The 15,286-nt window shown below is 38.1% G+C and overlaps 1 protein-coding gene across 11 annotated transcripts in view; it reads right to left on the bottom strand.

Annotated features, from left to right (window-relative positions):
- MICAL3 (microtubule associated monooxygenase, calponin and LIM domain containing 3) overlaps window positions 1-15,286 on the bottom strand; it is a 156,057-nt gene that overhangs the window by 73,407 nt on the left and 67,364 nt on the right. For 6 of the 11 annotated variants that reach the window (XM_071767317.1, XM_071767327.1, XM_071767353.1 and 3 more), the window contains exons 15-21: window positions 14,959-15,021; window positions 14,052-14,225; window positions 12,873-12,965; window positions 7,528-7,623; window positions 5,500-5,556; window positions 3,519-3,623; window positions 1,011-1,118 (exon numbers count right to left, since the gene is read on the bottom strand). In XM_071767317.1, the coding sequence (XP_071623418.1) occupies window positions 1,011-1,118; window positions 3,519-3,623; window positions 5,500-5,556; window positions 7,528-7,623; window positions 12,873-12,965; window positions 14,052-14,225; window positions 14,959-15,021 (696 nt within the window). Of the gene's footprint in view, window positions 1-1,010; window positions 1,119-2,635; window positions 2,708-3,512; window positions 3,624-5,499; window positions 5,557-6,966; window positions 7,028-7,527; window positions 7,624-12,872; window positions 12,966-14,051; window positions 14,226-14,958; window positions 15,022-15,286 lie in introns of those variants that run through there. The other 5 variants (XM_071767392.1, XM_071767375.1, XM_071767383.1 and 2 more) reach the window with 5 other exon arrangements.

Below are 15,286 nucleotides of genomic sequence, written 5' to 3'. Positions count from 1 at the left end.
TGTGCACACATATACGTCCAGAGTTGCCTTTCAATGTCATACACCATACTTGTCAAATAGTATATTTAAAATGGTGCCCATGGGAAAATATTTCTTCCTTTCACTCAACACTCATCTTTAACCAGCAACCATAAAAATTTGGTCAAGAGTTTTCCATTTTCCTCTAAAAGACCAGAAAGCTCTAAGGCTTTTTAAGTTTTCTTAAAAAATAGTTGAAGCTTTTCCATGGAGAAAATAGTCGAATCAAGTTTCCAATGAACAAGTTTTGACAAAACTTTATCCAACTTTAAGTGCAGATGCTTCAGAATCTTTAAATTTCCACCAGCACATGTGAAGTTCCATACTTAAAAAGTGATCATGCTGATCTTGACTCACAATACCTTGGACTAGTTGGTATAGGAAATTTAGTTTTTCAGTTTTTGATTTGGGGTTCTGTGTTTCTGATTTGTTTTGCTTTTTCCCTATTCATTACATTGGCCTAACACCAGATCTTAAATGAAGCTTTTTATCTTTCCTTCCATGAGCAAAAGCCTTCTCGGTGTTTTTTCAGAAAGCCAAAGTTCTTTGTATTTCACACAGTTCATTAAGGTTATATTCACAAACACAATCCATAGTTTGGCCCAAGATCTCAAAAAAAAGTAGCAAGCATAACAAGAAAGCCTTACTGTGAAGCCAGAAGGATTATGAGTGCTCAAAAAACCTGATTTGAGAGTGAGATGAGCCACAAGCTTTAGGTTATACCAAATTATATGTTATACTACATCTACTACTACTACTAGATGTTATACTACATCTAGTTTCAAACTGCTTTATGGCCAACAATAATCCCTCTATGCCACAGGTTGCCTTTGGCTTCTCACTTGTGCATGAATATGCACAGACATTGCTTTCTGCAGGTGAAGCATTGCAAGCCTGGCCATGTCTTGTGGTGTGTCCTTGACTGGTGGGACTGGGAGGTGCTGCAAGCAAACAGAGCAGAGTGCACCTTACAATGGTCAGGCTAATGCTACCTGTCGAAGAGAGTCAGATGAAGGTGAAGAAGGGCGATTAGAAGAACGGAGGCTAAGGGAGAGCTCCCACTGGTCAACAAAGAATCGGCGAGACGGTTCAGTCTCAGGCTAAAAAATAAAATTAAAAAAATCAAAGCAATCATACATAGCTACAGAGAGGAGGGAGAAGAAATTAAAAAGAAACTCAAGCCCTTCTGCCCATCATCAAGAAACAATTATTAAAGACTTCTGAGAAAAGCGTGGAGAAAAATGTCCAGTCACTTTCTCCCTAGTGAGGCTGAGTAAGCTATTCTTAAATTTACTCTTTGTTAGGTTTTAGGTTATTTAGGACTATTTGGACTCCTGAAACCCAACCAACCAAGCCACCTGCAAAGATCCCAAGTCAATTTCCTTTGCTCTTCCAGCATCTCCCAGTGTTCTGTATCACTTGTACAAGGCACTAAGATTGTTTTTCAGGCCATATAAGACCTATTCCATATTTTAACTATATAAACCAAAAGCCTGCTTTCCTTGGGCATGGAAGAGAAATTAACTTGCATATGTTGCCAGTAACTAGCAGCATATTTCCAACCTACAATTTACTGTAAGCAAATTAGAAACATCTCACTGAGAAACTACATCCTTTTGAAGATGGTTCCTTACATAAGTAACCAAAATCTGGCTTTCCAACATACCCCTCTCATTATTTCTCTGGCTCATTATTCCTAACTCACCAAGAAATATATCACATAAACAGGCAAAAGCCAGTATCAGACAAACAGAACTGGTAGAAACTGTGCATTCCTAAAAATTATAATCTAGAAAGAAAAATTATGCAAATTTCAAATATTTTACCCTCCTTTACAAGAAAATTATGTTTTCTGTTAAAAAATAGATAATTTTTCTGAAAAATATACATCACGTAGATGCATGACCCACAAAAAAAAAAAAGCTATTTCTAGCCACTTAGAAGTGCCTAACCTCAAGATTAAATCTACTGAACAAGATGCAAAATAGCCTGACTTTCACAATTTTCCCAATTTAAAGAACTTCAACCATTTACTTTATGCACAGATCTCCTGTACTTAAGATCATCAATATTTAATCAAATTTCTTTGCTGAAAATGTCTTTGCTACTTTTGTCTCTTAATACTCTATTTTTATTGGTTTTGTCCCTTAAATCCCACATCATAATCTGCTACTGCCTGCAATGTTCCAACATCTGTTTCCTCTTTTTCCTCTCTGCCCTACCCACTTTATCCTTTCCATTACTTTGTGTTCTCCCTCTCCTCTGTATTTTCTCTCATTCTTAATTCCACATTACACAGAAATTATATACCTTCAAAAATAATTTCTATCTTTACATTGTAATCCTGACAATCTTTTCAATCCTCAAAAGGAACTTAAAAGTTCTGAAGAGCAAGACAAGAGGTAGGAGCAAGATACTTTGGTCTAGATGTTAATTTCTTTATCATTTGAACTAAGTGAACATGCTGTCCTTGGATCATGCCTGAGATCTTCAGTTATGTCACCCATTACAAAAATGGATGTTAGTATGTTTAAATTAGTGGTCTTACCCAGTATATCATGGTTTCTTCTATGTCCCCAAAGTCTATCTCAAATCCAGCCAGAGGTTCACTCTTCCTTCTTTGAGAACAGCTTCACTGACAATTATCAGCAAAGACAGCATCCCCAAAAGAACAGCAATGGAAAGTGACCTAAATGTTACACATTTCCATTTGACATGGCTTAGAAAAGTAATGCCCACCAGCAAAAGTTCTGGGACTCTTTAGACTACAGCCCAAGAAGAGAGCTTGATTTTGGCTGGCTAACACAAAATAGTAACTTAATTTAAAAAATCACTTATGAAGACAGCATTTTCCAAAAGCACTCTCAAGTTTCCCAAATGCTGTTGATGTTAACTGAAAGCAGAGATAGAGGAAGCAACTAGAAACTCAAGAAACTGTTATTCAGACTGGTATTCTACCATATGTCAAAGATGACACACACTGGAGAGAAAATCAAGCACATAACAAAACCAAAACAAAAGCATATACTGGAGTCTGTTGCCAACTCTGCTGTTGGAAATAAGTGTACAGGAAGCATGGACACAGAACTAGTACTTCAGAGCCAGGAATCATGCTTGGAAAACGTGAATGATCTTGCTTTCAGAAGCAAGTAAAATTCACGAGCAATTGACTGGTAAACAACCACTGTGAAATGATTTGATATGGAGTGCAGCTGGTTTTCAGCATGTACTCTGAAGCTTAGAGGCTGTTTTTTCCCTTAGTGTTCATATTATGTTTTCAGAAACAAACACTGTCATTCATCAAACAGGGAGACAGTAAGAACTGGCAAGTAGGATAAAAATACTAAATAAAATAGACTTCACTGTGTCCTTTTAACCACGACTGTATAGCCATAGTTATTGTATGTTGGTGAATTTGTCTATCCCTCTGACCCCCAGTGCCATTAGTACTCCATATCCATCACTGATACAGGACAGCAGATAGGCAGTGCTGTAGTCACCTGATGCCTCACTGCAGGTCTGGACTCCAGGAGGGTAGCCAGCTGGCATGCCCTTTGCTCAACATTCTCAGGCACTTGGTCATCAGAAAATAAACGAGGAGATCTCTGTGAGATGAGGAAGGAGGGAGGAAGTAAGCAAACCAGCAAAAAAAGCCCCAAGAGGAACAGACACCCAAATGCCAAACAGAAGATAGGAAATTCATGTGCAGAACAGTAAGAGGAGCTTCCACGTGAAGACTATTTTCAGTAAGTAGAAATTATTTCAAATGTCTACTGTTACAATGCAGTGCTAAGTTTTGACCCTCAAGGCCAAGAAAAAATAGTCGTATTAGTCATTATTCACAACTCTCCTACCCAGGACTGATGCAGCCAAAACCAAACAAGCGTGCGGCCTCTCCCTCTCTGGCATTACCATCCATAAAAACCCACCAAACAAAAAACTCCAAGCCCACAAAAAAGGAGTTTATTTGCCAACTAATTTCAGCAGAGTTCTCAATTCCCAAGGGTTTCCTCTATATATCTAAATGTGCACATATTTGTGTTCGTCAGATTTTGGGCACATTTTTTAGGGTAATGTACACATTTTTTAGGGTAATGTTCTCAAAGAATGAGTTGGTCTCCACTGATATTTGAAAAGTGAATGCTATACTTACCAAAGAGAGCATGTTAATAAGACTAGCTGGCTGAAAACTAAGCACAGCAAACATCAAAACTATCATGGAAGTTACTGGTTTTACTTCTGCAACTCCACTGCCATACTCCGCCTTTCTGCAATGTCATGTCAACACATCCCAGACACAGAATTTCACACCTCTGCTGTTCTGGTCTCTTATCAATCTTAGACTGTTCTGTGGTATTCTTAGTGACAAGGAAAACAGTTCTGGCTTGTGACCTGTTGTACAGGACAAGAGCACAATCTGCAATATCACACAACCTTCATTTTATTTGTCTTTAAGACGATAAAGTAAATGGACAATGGACTACAAATGTGTGCACAAAGAAACCTCAGGCTTGATCTGTCAAATGAGCCAGGCTGCTGCTACAGATTGCTAACTGTCCTCCAAAATGGAACTGGGTTCGCACCCAATTTATGAGAAACTCTTTTCCCATTCATGTGCATTAATAATACTATCTACTTTCAGCTGCTTCCAGCTCCACCTACTCCTTCCTACTAGATCATTTCCACTAAAATGAGGGCCTATTATAAAGCTGTGGGCTTCTGTGTTACTGCAGACACATGCTTCATTTTCTACTGCCTGTCATAAAATATTCGCCCCACAAGAGTCTTTTGTTAGAACACATTCTGAAAGTTCCCACAATTTTTTAGCTGGCTACCACTTATGACTTAATTCATTTGTAGTTGTTACTGGAATGTCAAATTAATGACAAATTAATTATTTGTCAATATGAATTCAAACTAACTAATTCTTCTGAGTTTCTATCTTTTCTTTTCATGCTTCTCTATAATACTGAGCCATTCAGACAGACTGCTGAATATTACATTGTTAGGATGGCTTCAAAGTCCCTGTGCTAAATAATGCCTCATCAGTTTTCCTTTTACTTTGGCCTGTAGGAGGCAGGATGGAAAGCCAGTTGTTTAACCATCCAGAAAGCAAGCAGTGGAAACAATGCAACCGTGTTCACATGAATGAGCGCAGGACGTAACTCTTCCTGTTCTGCTACAGCCACAGCACACTTCAATAAAGAGGTGTAAGAGAAAAAGAAGAATGGGAAGCGCTTAAGTGCTAGATCTATGGCAAAATAAAAGCACATAGCAAACGGATGATGAAGGCTTGTTATGCATTTATGTGGGTATCACACAGAAATTACCACTGCTAATTGACTCTCAGCAGTTCCAGCGTGTTAACAGCAGCAATAGGATAAGTGTGTTTCACCACCCAGTACATTTGCTCTCTGTATTACAAACATCTGCAATAGCCTTGTGTCATCAGCATCCATGCCATTTGTTCATGCTCTTTACCCTTTCCTGTCTGGGACTCTGCTCCCCAAGATAGCTGGCACCAGGCTCCCTGTTTCTCTGCAGGCAAAAATTATGAGCTTAACAACCACAGACCAGCTTTGTAGTCAAAACACACTTCATCTGATTTTTCTTACAATGCAGACAGAAAAGAGGCCATAACGATAACATAACAGCTTACCAAGAAGAATATTCCAAAACTGGCAATAACAACCTGGATACTGTAAGGAAAATTTTAAATAGTCCGTATATAGTCATATTAAGCTAATAAATCACAATACAGTACCACAATTTAATGAAATTAGTACAGTGAAGATGGTAAGACACTCACTGTAATTGATACTGTGGTATTAGATCAAAGGAAGGAAATAGAAAGTTTAAAAGAAGTGTCAAGACTGAATGCAATAGAAGCGCAGAGGTATAGGTTTTAAAAGACGTCAGTGTAACAAGGACACAGATCCATCTGACTTGCTATGAGGCCTGGGCTAAGCTATTTTGAGGAAAAGAAACTTTCCTAAGGAAAAAAGAACGTCTCCCAAAGACTCCTCTCAATTAAGTCTAACAGATCTGTTCTGTAGCACAGGAGGTCAAAATTCTTCAGAGTTAAAAAGAGAAAGCTAAAATATTTTATTTGTTTGAGCAAGAAGACATGGAAAAAAGTTTCCTACAGGACACAACATAGAAAATGGTCAAAGTACACTTGGACCCAGCAGTAGTTGGCTCTCATGACTGAACTAGGCAACAAAAAAGACATTGGACAAACACTTGGAGAAGCTAGGGAGGGAAAACTCAGAGTTAACGGGTCCTTAGTGACTGAAAGTAAATTTCTCTGTATGGAAAATGAATCCCACACCATAGTTTATCTATCTGCAAGCTTGGGGAAAAATTTTTTTCTCTCATCAACAGTGTGCCAGAAAAATAACTTTTTGTTAGGGCACTTTTAAATCAGATCAGTAAGCAGGACGGACCCATCTTCCAAATGCAGACACCAGAGAGACTATAGAGAATGTGCTCCAGAGTCTGACAGTGATTAGACCAGATTAAATGTCACATGTAACAATGCTCTAAGAAATCACAGCAATAAGGCAAGTCAAACTTTATGTCCAAGACCAAGTCTTGTCTATTCTGTTAAAATCTAACATGCCTTTACAGAGTTTATATGCATACAAGTGTTCAGCAAAGAAACATTTTCCACCTTTGGGGAAATTTATTTGTACAACTTCTATTTAAAGTTATGGGAGGTCCATAGAACTACAACTGCACTTTTATCACCTCAAGGTTAGTTCAGGATTGAACAGGGAGGAGTAGAATTTATTACTGAGGTAGGCAAACAACAAAAATGTAAAAAGATACAGCTGAAAGAAGCACGAGGACCATGTACAACAAGACACAAATATTAAAGGATTTCAAGTAAGACTTAACTAGAAAGAAAACAAATGTGCACAAACATCTGGGTGCACAATTACACACCATTTTCAAAACAGCTCTCATTGCCTCCAAATTTGAACTCAAGACAGACTGAACATAAACTCTTGTGAAACAAAGGCTTGGACATGAAGAAACAGAGACACTGGATATGTGCAGACTACTACAATACTCTTAAAAGGCACTTTGCAGAAATAATCCTGAAAGAGTTTCATAAAAATATAAGGAATATAAGGTCAAATTTTCATTTACATTTGCTTAAATGGAGAGTAGAGTTGAAGGAAAGTTCCACTTTCTTTCCCTGCACTACTCCAAACATTTAATTTCTATTTTGCTTCTACTCAAAACCGGAAAAGGCTACTTATAATTACAAACTACCCTACAGTAAAATGTGAGTCTCCAGTGCATCAGATAATCATAACAATCATATTTATGGTGAAATATAGCCAATCTGTTTTTCTAATCTAAGAGGCTGAAGAAGCCCTATCACAATCTGAAAAAAAGAAAATTGGAAGTGCATTTGTAAATGGGATATCCAGTAACTGATCTAGTCACTTGTACAAATAGTAATGAAGAGAGAGGGACAGAGCATGCAGAGGGAATCACCTGCTGCCTGGGATATGGTGGAGAGGAAGGTGGAGTGGAAGAAGAGAGCATGATCACTTTTTTGGGGCAGGTCCGAGAACGTTCCTTAGTCCTCATCTTTTTTTTAAAACAGAAAAAGAAAAAAATAATCATAATAATGGTAGCAAAGAGGTAACATTACGATTGGCTATAGTGAGAAAGGCCAGAACACATGATCCTAAGGTCACACCTCTCACAAACTTAAAGCCACATTTTATCTGAAGCTGAAAGACCAAAATTTTCCACCCATAGCCACATGACCTGATGTCTCTCTGACAAATACCTCCAGGGGCAGCCTACGTGTATCAACTACCGCTTGAGTTTCTGACTCTAGGTCTTACAGCCAATGAAAGGTATAACTTGGAACTCTCCTCAGAACAGCTGGACTGCTCTCTTTGTTCATGAAAAATTACTTATTGCTGTGTCTCACAATGTTTAAAGTTATCCATCCTGTTGACCTCATTACTCTTTTTTGAAGTTCAAGCAACATGCCTCAAGTCCCAGTGTTCTGTTCTCAGCTTCAGATACCTCCTCTTTAACTTATAGGTACTAAAACATCTAAGACAAGTTTAACTGTACTTCACCATTCTAGCATGATGGAAATATAACTTTATGGGTTTATAGGTTTATGTCTAAAATATAGATATATCTAACAGTCTGAATACTACACAATGCATACTTGTCCTCATTGTAATATGCCAGAAGTCATGCCTTTCTAGTTCTGTACCTCCTTACTACGTACAGTCTTCTCTCCACCACTTTTTTAATATTAATGTATCTTCTGCCTGGTTTTTCCTTCTTTTGAGTTCTTACCAGAGCATATCTGGAAACTGTTGCACTGTGAAAAAAAATGTTGTGTATCCAACGACACTGTTAGATAGCCTCCAAAGAAACAGCATGGTGCTTAAAGATACTACAGATGTTCCTTACTGCCTTTACAGCTGAGCTGGCACTAACATCTGTTTGAGTGTTGTCTTTACTTTCAGGAAAAAAATATATATATAAAAAAAATCAACTCTAATTTAAACAGATGCTACAGGCAGCCTAAACTAAAGCACATGACTTTGCATTGAAGTGGATGAGTAATGTTTATATGCTGTTTCAAAAGACTACAGCTATTCATGGACTTTTGTCTGATCATGGCCAAGTTTGCATTTCAAATTTCAACATTCTCACAAACTTGCATATTTTTCTGTGGTAGATTTCAGAACATAACATTGAACAAGCATATGAAGTGCATGTTCAGTATCCTCCCATAGGATACATTTCTGAGCATGAAAAGACAAAAATGGCTACAGGAAAGAGAAAACACATATTAGATCTAAGTAAAAAATTAAATAGGAAAAACAATATGTGCAGAAAATACTGGTGATAAGTATTATCCTTTAGGATTTCTGCTCCTGTTGACCATGGTCATCTCAGGTAGTTATTGTTTACCTTCAAAAACCACTGCTCCAACACAATACTGAAAAGAGTTTGTACTGCTGCACCTTTATCACATTTCAGGGCACCATCTAAAAAGAACAAGCATCAGACCTCGAGAGGCAGAAAAGATTTGCAACACAAGACATGTGATCTCCACCTTACATGCATCTTTGCACACATCAGCGATTTAAGATTACATATTACTCACATATCTTGTTGATATTAGAAGTATGAAACTATAGCAGAATACTGCTGGGAGTCTGAAAAGCCAGGACAAAATTCAGTTTAAAAAGGCTTGTCTCCCATACCATACCCAAACGGTCAGATCCTCTTCTAGATAGACCACATAGCTTTTCAATAGCTTCATGAGCCCTGGTGAGATGTACTTTCCCAAAAGCAGCCAAAATGGCTTCGAAAGCATAGAACCTACACCACAGAATATATTTCCATACAAGTAGGCATTCAACTGAGGTGATAACTACCACATCATGAAAAGCAATCCATTTTTTTTAGGAGGTATTACCATCACATAAAAAGCTGCACACATTTCCACCATGCATGTACACTTAACAGCATCTTCATGCATTACTAGCTGCTTCTTCTGGGTGCTCCTAATAGCATAAATCCAATTTTGACAACAGCTATCAAGGTTATCAAAGCATAGCTCAACAAAACAAACCCTGTAATCTAATTCATGAGGAAAACCCAGGCCACACAAACATGCAAGCAGCAGATCAGTGAGATTTGTAACCTGCTTGACCTTCTGAAGGTCTTCCATGGGAGACAGTGTTAAAGGTTTTGTGATGAAAATAAAAATAGCTTCAGAAAACATGCTGCCAGAATTTCACTATTTCTAGGGATCCAGTCTTAGGACGATGCAACAGACACAGAGACAGTCTGCCTTACAAACTCATTGAAGCTGCTGCCCTCTTGACTCAAGAGCAAAGAAAGATTCTAGACTTAAACTGCTAAGCAAGAAACAGCTACAGAAGTTCATCTGATAGACACTGGCATGCAATAGCCCAAGGCAGATATAAACTTTCCATACAAATTGGGGGTCCAACCCAAACCACATCTTTTGCAGCTGTGTGGTTTGCCCCTGCAATTACTCTAATGCTTTTGCAGCATCCCTTCCTCTTCCATCCATTTTTCAAGAGGTAGTACCAAACCTATCAAACACAAAACTTTCCTTCTCCCAAAGACACTGGAGGACCTTGACTTCATTCTGACTACTGGCCACAACTTGTACTTTCCCTGAATAACACATCACCACTTTGTCTCCTTAGGAACTGCACTGTTCCTCTTAAAAGGACCCTTCAGTAGGTGGTATACATGCTCATGGACACCTGTGCCAAAGAAGACAATCCTTTCCCATAGCTTCATGAACAGCTTTTTCCAGTAAACATACATACTCCCTAAGGAACTTGTAAGGATCAATCCTAATCCTTCACAATATCTCCAGTAACATGTACTGGTATTCCATATCAACTCCACTATTGTTATTTTGTGGCCCAAGACCAAGCTTTGTAGCTAGGGTGCCCAGTGCCACAGTAAAAATCTGTTTCAGGACTGTATTAACACACAGCCTTCACAGCTATTAGATTCTATGTGCATAAGCAACCAGAACTAGGAATCTCAGCAGCCAGATGCAGCACTGCTTCAGCAACAACTTCCTGCAGAATGGATTTCTGTCCAAGCTTGGCAAAGGTGGTGGCTTGGCTCAATGGATGGCTTCCTACCTCAGCTGATCTCTCATCAATCAAGAGTAAATGATTTTATATACTCCCACAGCTTTTTAATGAAGACAAGCATTGCTCTTCATTTCTTCAGGCAAGTAGTAAAGAACCTTTGGAATAGGAACCATATCAAATGTTTCTATAATCCTAGTGCATGTATCCTGCAGATTTTGCATCCTTGAGACCCAGTCTTATTCTTCTCCATTCCAAATGTCAGATGGAAAGCATTGTGAAATTCAGCATGAAACCTGAAGTCAAGAACCAAACATCTTCTGGTGCTCCAGTAAAGCATTTCAAGGAAAGATCATCTCCAGATACAACCTTGAGAGGAAAATCATCCAAACAAGGCAAGAAGTGTCAGCATTGATTAAAACAATGTAAGTCCTCTAGAAGTACAATTGTTATTGAAGGATTTTTTAAAGATCTGCCCTACATTGCTGCCTACATGGAGATGGAGACCAGAAGTATTTTTTTTTCCTCAACTTTTTTTTTTTAAAGCATATCGCACAAGCACAAACAAGAACAAAAACAACAACAAACTCTCTGCTGTGGAGAAAATCTTCATCATAAAAGCAGCAAACAAAAATTTGTCCTTTTTTATCAATTACAAAAGGATGGCAATAAGAAATCTTGTCTTTCACCATAAAGGCTTAATTATAAAGCTTTCATAGTGCTTAAATAGCAGGTTCAAATACAAATATCTTTGCTGCAGGGATGTGACCTTCTCCAAGGGCTAAAATACAAATCTTCATTCTTCTGAACTGAGATAAATTGGACTGCATTGGTTTTCTTTTTTGGGGGGATGGGGGTAATACAAGCAGTGCTCATTAACTGATTTAATAATGTACAGCCACATTATGATCTTCTGCATCAGTTCTTTGGGTTCTCCCCCTTTGTCTGGGAAGCATTCCTGAAAGATTAAATTTACCTTTATTATGAATTATGTGTATCTACCTGGAAGTGCCCACACTATCTTATAGTGAAGATTTGGATGGACAAAATGTAGAAGAAAGAAAATAAGAGTTAGGAAACCTAAACATAATGTTGACATATTTTTAAGACTCTCTTGACAGCCCTATGGTAATTCCCCTGGTTTAGATCTTCTTTCCTGAAGAGAAATCTTCTAGATCATGGCACTGGTTATGACGCTCAGCACTAAATGTGTTGAACACAATGCCTTGAACATTAAGTTTTCCATAAAACCATAAACACGCACAACAGTGAATTTCCAATCTAGTGTCATCTTCCTCTTGACTCCAGTGTATGCTCTGATTACACTACAACCAGAAAGAAACAGATAGTTCTCCAAATTACGTCTCCCAGAAATATGTACCTCAGCACTCTCAGAAACATGAGGAGGCCATCTGCACATGGAAACAGTGAGAAGCCTGTGAGATAAGTATCCCTATCTGACTGAAAAGATTGTCTGTCACAAGCCTTGCTCTTGAAATTGCACTGCTGAAGGAAAAACACTGGCAATGACACTGGGCCAAAACTCACGAGGGAAATTAAAAACTAATACCTGATAGTTTTTCTACTGTTGATCCCTATTCTGAGCACCTCTGGGGCAGGAAACCTAAAATTCATATAATTTGCAGAAATACAGGAATCTGCAATGCAATGAATATCAGAAGTCGGCAAGGACAGCTACACTTATCAGAGGAAAGGGAACCACATTAAAGTCTTCTGAAACTGCAGAATATATAAGATTTCACATGTGAACAGCAAAGCAGATAACCAATTTTATTCTTTATACCAACGAAGAGTTTTAATATCACAGATGGTGAGATACCTTTAACTATGCTGGTTGTGATAACCGCTTATGTTTTCAATTTTTTTCTAAGAGAAAAAATTAAATATACTACAGATGATAAAATAGCTACACTAGGTTGGATTTATAGGCAAGGTTTCTGCTAATACATCCACTGAAACCCTGGGAAGTTGAAACTAGCATAAAGAGGGCAGGGAAAATTTGACTAAGTCCTTTTGAAACATTAAACTATGTCTCATTACCACAGGCAGGTGTTGATTTTATCAAGTAGGAGCTGAATTATTTAAAATAATGGACTCATGTGAGGTGCTAGTAAAGGACTGTTTTAAAAACAGGACAGTGATAGCTGGTGTTGGGTGCAGACAGTGCATTACATTCATAATCAGTTTCTTTACCTGTTTCCACTGGGGTACAGGAGCAAGACGGCCCTGCTCTCGTCTGCTGGATGGCTGAGTGTGAATACGTTCTTGATAAGGCAGGACAGGTTGCTGCATGCAGGTTGTAGGGATAGTGGGTTGGGACCAAGGAGGAAAGATAAAGTAGTAAAGGAAACTCAAAGAAAGCCAGAGCAATGGGATACAGAAGATGAAAGACAAACATTTAAGAAAAAAAAATAAGGTAGGGGAAATTGGTTTAGCAAATAAAATATAAAAAAGGGAAAAATATCCAAAAATGAGAAACTTCACATTTTTATAGCACATCCCTTAATTTCAATTGCTCCTACAAATCCACCTGGCTATTCCAACCAAGATGTAGTGGCTGAGGAAACATTCGATCCGTGAAGAGTGGGATAAATGTAGCCATTCTGAGATTATGTTATACTGCTAACACGGGTGTTTAACACAGCACAGACATATTTGACCTTCCTTTAAAGTAGCTAGGTCATGTCCCACTCAAACCCTGGCCATGGCAGCACAAAGCCTGGCACAAGCTATGAAAACTTACTACATCAGAGCCAAGAATTCAGGCACCTCAACCATACTGAGCCTTATACTGCCTAGACTGCACTATCAGTACCTTGAAGTGACTTAATCTAACTTCAAAGACAACTACCCTGCAGTTTCAGTAGTTCAAATACCACCCTGAATAAGTAGAAGTCATCAGGAAGCCTCATTTGGAAAGACACAAATATCCCAGAATGCGAAGAAACTCCCAGGCATTTATCTACTGCCAGAGATTACCACACAAAACCTAATCTCAGATCACAAGAACAAACTGGCATGAAGAAGTCCAACTACGAAATTAAATGATACTCCATTAATAGTAGAAATGCAATGTTCCTGGAGAGCTTTTCGACAGCAACAGTATTTATAAAAGAAATCTAATTGCTGGGAAGATGTTTTTGAAAGAGATTATATAATATAGGCAATAACAGGGAAATAAGATATTTATTTAGGAAGTTCCGCACTATCCCATACCACTAAATTTGAAATTTTCCCTCTTTAGAGTAAGCTTCCCTAGGAAAACCTGTGAAATAGAAGAGGACCACTAGCACCCCCTCTCAAGAAACATGTTATTATTCATGGTTTTCCACCCTAATTCCAAAATGAAGGGGGTTTTAATCCATCTCCTACCTGTCTTCGTAAGCTCGAGGACTGCACTGGTGCATTCTCCTCAAACTTGGCCAGTAGCTGGGTTGCCATAGATTTTACTTTGTTCTGATTCCCAATGGCAGCATCAATTCTCCTCTCTGTCAGGGCACTGACCAGTGTGGGCCTTTCTTCTCTGTAGCTTCGTGGGATGTCCTCCTAACAATCAGTGAGATCAAAATTAACAAGATGCAACAGGATCAGCTTTTCCTCTCTATCCCTGTGCTGTGCTAGGTTTCTAACACTGCAGAAAACAAATCCATTAGTCTGTACTTGAAAGCTAACATTTCCATTTCCTGTGGCATGTCATAAAAAATTCTGTTAAACTTTACTTATCTCTGCAACCTTATTTGACACGCTTACCTACTAAAGAGACCACAGCTAAAACATTCCCATGACTCCACTGACACAAAGCAAAGGCCTATCTTCAAACCTTGACAACTCAAAGAATTAGATTTTTAGTCACTTGTACCTATTTGCCTAATAAGCATTTTATGTTAAGAACTGCCTCAGAGGGCATATTAGAAATGTATACTTTTTGCACTAACCAAGGCTAAAGTTCAAATATGAATGAAAATTCCAACTATAATGCATGACTTTATTAATGAAAGTTTTATTCTTGGTGTGCTTATCAAATTAAAGTAAATGGCAATAAAAACAGAATATGAAAGTATGGCAACATTCCATTTTTTGTTATATTCTTTCATACGCATGAGGAAAATATTTGTATTGTAGGTATGACAAACAGTAACCCTTGAAGAATAATTATTTTTTTATCTAAAAAATACATATATAAACTCTGCCTGTATATAGAAAATTAAAGGACTGGAGTGGGAACAAGGAAGCTACCACATATTTTCCTCTCTGACACTTTCCTCAGTAAGATACTTACATCCTCAGATTGGCTGGTTTTTCTCCTCTTTCCTGCTCCATCCAGTTCCTTTTCTTTTTTGTCCTGAAAATGGAAGGAGGAAGGAAAACAAATCAAAAGATAAGGATTCTCATACCTCTGGCCAGACATAAATGTCATCAGTGCACTTCAAAGGTCTGTGACAGAACTAACAAATTCTTTGTACATTCTCCATTTGTTTAAGGGGATTCCTATCTTCAAATTTTACATTCTTCAGTATTTTCAACTGGGAAATAGCAACCTATTGTGTACCAAAATTAAATTTATCCTGAAACACTACCACAAGGCTAAAATTTTAAGACTGAAATAT

The sequence above is a fragment of the Heliangelus exortis genome, chromosome 1 (genome assembly GCF_036169615.1).
Source record: "Heliangelus exortis chromosome 1, bHelExo1.hap1, whole genome shotgun sequence".
Taxonomy (NCBI): domain Eukaryota; kingdom Metazoa; phylum Chordata; class Aves; order Apodiformes; family Trochilidae; genus Heliangelus; species Heliangelus exortis.
Note: the sequence above shows the minus strand (reverse complement) of the source record. Positions and strands in the feature narration are given on the sequence as shown.